The sequence below is a fragment of the Macrobrachium rosenbergii genome, chromosome 6, assembly GCF_040412425.1.
Source record: "Macrobrachium rosenbergii isolate ZJJX-2024 chromosome 6, ASM4041242v1, whole genome shotgun sequence".
Classification (NCBI taxonomy): Eukaryota; Metazoa; Arthropoda; class Malacostraca; order Decapoda; family Palaemonidae; genus Macrobrachium; species Macrobrachium rosenbergii.
In genome coordinates, this window is record NC_089746.1 from 29115512 (window position 1) to 29121511 (window position 6000).

At 36.4% G+C, this 6000-nt stretch overlaps 1 protein-coding gene and 1 long non-coding RNA gene across 9 annotated transcripts in view; one reads left to right on the forward strand and one right to left on the reverse strand.

Moving 5' to 3' along the window:
• Positions 1-6000, reverse strand: part of LOC136839398 (uncharacterized) — a 441312-nt gene that overhangs the window by 375729 nt on the left and 59583 nt on the right. The gene's annotated exons all lie outside the window — the stretch shown is intronic.
• Positions 1-6000, forward strand: part of twz (BTB/POZ domain-containing protein twz) — a 240450-nt gene that overhangs the window by 232390 nt on the left and 2060 nt on the right. For 5 of the 6 annotated variants that reach the window (XM_067105385.1, XM_067105384.1, XM_067105386.1 and 2 more), the window contains 2 exons: positions 1105-1259; positions 3205-6000. The exon at positions 3205-6000 is cut by the window's right edge and continues 2060 nt beyond it. In XM_067105385.1, coding sequence (XP_066961486.1) covers positions 1105-1259; positions 3205-3358 — 309 coding nt within the window. In that variant the 3' untranslated portion in view covers positions 3359-6000. The remainder of the gene's footprint in view (positions 1-1104; positions 1260-3204) is intronic. The other variant, XM_067105387.1, reaches the window with a different exon arrangement.

Genomic DNA, 6000 nt, shown 5'->3' on the forward strand with positions numbered 1-6000 from the left:
TATATATATATATATATATATATATATATATATATATATATATATATATATATACATACAAAGATGTAATAGGAAGAGTAGCAAATTTGGAACATCTCTTTTACCATACAAAGATTGGATTCAAATTTGAAACTCTTTTATCTTTATAAATGATCAAATTAAAACCCCCAGAACAAAGGTATGCTCACAATTTGAACAGTAACGCTAACAGATCAATGAGAGCAACAAGGTCACCTGCAAATTAAAAAGGTTTTATTTTTGCTGCTGAATTAGACTGTGGTATAATAGTTCTGACCATCTAAAATAAATATGGGAAATTTCTTTCGGTCCCTGGTCACTTGTAAGAAACAAGAAAACATAATTAAACTAAATCGACTTTGTTAACCTTTTCTTACCTGTGAAAAAGAACAAAACCTAATAATTTTATCCTGTCCTCTCCAGAGAACATAGTGTATCTTGGACATAATACACCTATAACAAATTAAAAAGCAATTTTTTTTTCTTGCATAAAGTGTAGCTTTAATTACAGTATTCAGATTCAATATGAAGTATCGCGAGAATACGCTGTTTCATATTCCTGTGACATACCTAAGCAGGACCCCTAAGCAGGATTGGAAGGGGAACAGTGGACTACAAACGCTGCGATAAAACTACCTTACCCTATTAGGCTCAATCAAAGCTTTTACTGGCCAAAAAAATGGAGGCCTTCCACGGCAGTTAAACAAGTGTCTCGGCTCAACTTCGCACGTCGCTTTATTATCTTTTTCCTTCCCCTTTGCTCCGATGTCTTCCTCTCACAACATGACAAGGAATAAATGGACTTCCACTATCCTTTGGTGCTACTTGCATACCAGTGTACAAATATTACTAAACCTCACTCTACTGGCTAACTTTTTATTTTCTGCTTCCTATACAAACTTGTGCAATCCTAGCCTCATTACGCGAAGAAATATCTTTTTTTTTTTAAATCAAGGCACTTCCACCTACATATTTCTGAAAATATTTTCTTTGATACCAAACTCTATTACCCGACGAAGAATTCCGTCAAACGAAAGTATCACAGTAAATCGGTATTTCAAAGAATCGTTTTTTCTATCTGAACAGGTCATTGCACTAAACATCTGCCCAGACTTAGGAGAACGGGTCATGCTGTCGGGGGAGCGTTGCGTCATAGAGGAGCTCTTCCCCGAAGTCGCTCAGGCCATGATGGACGCGAGGTCCTCCTTATCTTGGAACCACGATCAACGGTTCATCATCAGGTGAGTGAGCTCACAAACAAGGCACTGAAACACGACTGCAGTCTTCTGGAATCTTTTGGCATCGCCAGAAATCGGTCATCCATAAAAGGGTGCGACTAGACATTTCATACATACAGAGTGGCAAGTTATCTCGACCATATCACAAAGAAGTTGAAAGTAGGTCAACGACCGTAAGTGGAGTACCAACCTTTGACCATATACTGGATAATCGTATAAAGCACTGGTTAGAACTACCAATTCGTCATTAACTTCTATTCAACCTGTTAGTGGTGTTCGTGCGTCAGTTACCGAAAATTTTACTGCATCGTGTAAGTTACCAATAAATTTTACTATGTCGTGGACGCACCCTAGGAATATACCGTTCATAGACACTTTCTTCCGAAACTTCTACTGTCAAGCTTTAGAATGCAGCTTGTTTATTATATATATATAATATTCCTATATAGGTCTTTATATCATGGTTAACTCCCGTCCTTCATTTTTAATTGTATATATGGCCTATAGAAAAATACCAAATATTTTTATATGCTCTTACGAAAATCATATATACCAATATATATATATTATAAACATATAGACTCTTATGTATATATATATATATTAAATATATATATATATATATATATATATATATATATATATATATATATATATATATATATATATATATATATATATATATATATATATATATATATATATATATATATATATATATATATATGAAGATAAAAAGGCCCATAAAACACTATTTGAACATTTGCAACCATATATTTCAGGCACTTCCTTCTGTGCCCCTGTTCACTGGAAAAATATGTAACAGATGAAATGTTACAAGGGTATATATACAAAGCTCCTGAAGAAGGTGTTCCAGGGCACACGACCACCAGAATCGTCGGCAAACGGGAGTTAATGGGCCGAAAACCACTAGGGAACAGTTTATTCTCCTCCTCCTTCGGAAACGGTCACCTGCATACCATCGGAGACTTAATGCCACACCTATATATGCTTTGTATATATACCCTTGTAACATTTCATGTCCATATTTTCCAGTGAACAGGGCACAGAAAGAAGTGCCTGAAATATATGGTTGCAACGTTCAAAAAAGTGTTTTATGGGTTTTAACTGCAGTATTACAGTAAAGACATTCATATATATATATATATATATATATATATATATATATATATATATATATATATATATATATATATATTTTATATGAAATTTTTTATCACACCGTGATTTTTATACAATCATGAAGCTACAAAGTAAAAGACCTCGGTATTCTCCGTTATATATTTATATAAGTGATAAATATCGTGGGGACACGAAACGCGACGAAAGCCTATTCAGCGACTCCAGTTGACGTAAACCATTGAGCCATCAATGGTTTACGTCAACTGCGTCGCTATATATCGTGTCCCCAATGATTCCAATCCCCTTCATTATATATATATATATATATATATATATATATATATATATATATATATATATATATATATATATATATATATATATATATATTACATTTGTATTGCCACTAATTTGCTTAATGTTTAGATGATCAGTACACTGAATGACTGATCAGCATTTTTAAACGTAATTCATGTCTGAAATTTAAACGGCTATTAACCTGCTGACCGTGTGTTGAAAGGAAGTTTGATATCGTCCAGAAGATCTGGTTTCCGGTGGCCAACTAACATGTTCATATCGACTTGAATGATAACTGTGGATCCCAGGATCTTTCTTTGGAAAAGATGGCTGTCTAAACCCCATTAATGATAAATTCTAAATCTCTGATTATGACCTCCAAGTTTGTTCAGGTCTAAAGCAAAAGCCGAAATATGTGGGGTTTTTTTTAATATGCAGTATCATGAATATATTACTAAAAAAATCAGGTGTTTTACCAGTAATCTGATTGCAGTGTTTCAATCCGCAGATTTCCACTGAACGGCTACTGCAAGCTCACCTCTATCCAAGCCATCCAACGTCTTCTCAATTCGTCCTTCACCCTGCTGGCCAGCAACGGTGGAGGCGTGGAGGGCCAACAGTTCTCAGAGTACCTCTTCTGCAGGAAAACCGTTCCCCTGTGATTGTTCCTTTAGACGCTGAGGCCAGCTCGGGTAGTCCCTCCTTTTGAAAATCGCGGAGATCTGAATACGACCTTCATGTGGACCTTCTCGCAGAATGGCATCACCTTACAACCGTCAACAGAAGTTTATTCTATGTACCAGCACTACTTTCTTTCCCGCTTGTACGGCTCACCGTGTGTTCCTCCGCTCACTTCAAGGGAAGTTCTGAGGATATTCTGAATGCCACCGTCTTGCTAACAAATGAAAGGGGACCACGAAAGGTCAATGCTGAGCTCCCGGAATATTGTCAAGGAGGTTTTTTTGAGCTCATATAAAAATAAAAAACAAATAAAAAAAAGATTTATCGACCACTCGCACGTTAATCTATTTCAGTGTTTCGATGGTTTTTCTCTCCAAGGATTTTTTGCTTCAACAAAATGTATCTACCTGTTATGATTTTAAGTCTAATTGGTTACAGAGACGTTTGTCAGTCAGTAAGTCACTCGAACAGGTGAACTTTCGAAAACTGATGCTATAAATATATATACATAGTTATAACAAATATGTAAGTTTTTCCATGAAAGTGAATGCAAAGGTATAGTCATTTAATGATCAATATTGGTGTTCATTCAAGCTGTGTTTATAATGGTGATAAGGAATGAGATTTTAATAATTAATTATAATGTTGATACAGATTTTATTTACAATGTTTATGCTGAGTGTAAAAAGGGTCAATATTGTGTGTTCCTGGACGCCGGGGGCATCGTGGATTCTTCAGTGCCATGCTTTGTTCTCTGTCTCTACCCTCGGGTACCCGTCAGACTCGGGGGCACCGTGCCAGGATTTCTCGGGGCATTTCTTGATGGGACGGATCGATTAATTTGTGTCGAATCCGACGGGCATCGCAACAACTACGGGCTTACTGATGCCGGGCGCATGTTTTTAGCCGTAAATAGTTTTGATTTAAAAGGAGAAAATATTAATACCAAAGTGAAATTATATATAACCAGGAAAAATTAATTTACATCTTGTAAATTTGGTGTCGTTGCAACATCAGTCACATAGGCGCTGGGTACATGTATTTCTATTTGCAAATAATTTGGATTTAAAATATGTGCGCCATTTTCAAATTCTATGAATTTTCGACATTTTTTTAAGAACTTTATTCCAGTAAGAAAATAACAGACCTTCCCTTATTCTACTTGATCTGTCGTAAATTCTGTGAAAAACAACCTCTGAACGTCGGACAGGAATTTTTGTTACGCAGGTAAAAATACTGCATTCCACATTGTAAATATAAATGCAATGTCAGAGTCTCAAAGAAGGTTACAAAATCAGCTTAAGTTGTAGGTGTGACGCATGCTATACAAAAAAATGCTTGGCAAATGGGTACATGGTCGACAGTTACTCTCTCTTCTTTAAAATACAAACACTTGACTTGGGTTAGGTCATGAGTACCTGGTCGATATGTACACTACCTGAAAAACCATCAGAGTCGTCTCTTTTAACTTAAAGATTTTATCGTAAAATAATCCCAATCGACTTGAGTTGGCATATGGACACGCAATCGACTGTTACCATTTGGATCTTTACGTAAGCAGCTCGTAGCGTGTTAGCTGCTAGAAAACTGGAACAGTTTAATTGTTCACAGTCCCATCGAGTTTTGCCCAACAGTGCCACCTGGGTGGGTGCCCGGGAGACATCTTGTCAGCGACAACAGTTTTCTGCCAAGTGATTCAGGATTTCAGCATAATTTAAGGATATCTGTAAAGAAATGATTTTAGTAATTTAGAGTTTTTTTAGGAATCTCTATGTGGGTCACTCTTGGTTAGGACAATACGTGAAAAGTACACTAGCTCAGCTCTCTCATTCCTTCATTTTTATTCGTTTCCATAAATTGCGCGCGTTTGTATCGCAGCGACTTGTTGAGTTTTTTTACGGAGGCCAAGAACTATCTTAAGTTATGATGTTGATAGTCAGATAGTCAGCTCCGAATCGTTTACGTTCACGCATGATGTTTGTATTTATTCATGAATGAAAATCATTAATAATTGGTTTAAAAAGAGCTGAATCATTCCGGTTGGGAAGATGCAAAAATAATGCAGGCACTCAAGTCTACTATTTCATTATCTTGACCTAACTAAGTGTACTTTTGGGCTCTATTGGGTTCCATAGAGTTTTATTGTGCCATAATTCAATGGGAAGCTAACCACTTGGGGGAAGAGTAATCAGTGTTAAGCCGAAAAAGTGCCAGGTGCGACAGACGTGATGGAACAATCTGAAAATGGCATTAAATGTGAATGCTCCGTCTTTTCATCGCTAATGGACATTCAAGATGCAGTAAGCAATCATATCAAGTTTATTTGCTAAAGAGGAGAATTTTTCTGGGTCGAAAATTTACCTACGAAAATTCAGTTGACACAGCTGAACATATTCCATCGAAGCCCTTTTGCACTTTCCAGGTGAAACACAAATGATCTACTTGTCCCTCAAGACTCACCTCTACACCTGCCGCCATGGGCCTTACGACTTCGTCAATTTTTATTTTGTCTGAATTTTTTTCTTTCCAGAGGTCAGGTCAGGTCAGGTCGCAGTACAAAGCACAGGGGTTGAGCCTGGTCATAGCTTCCCTTTTTTTAAACTAATGTAAATATTGAAAGGTG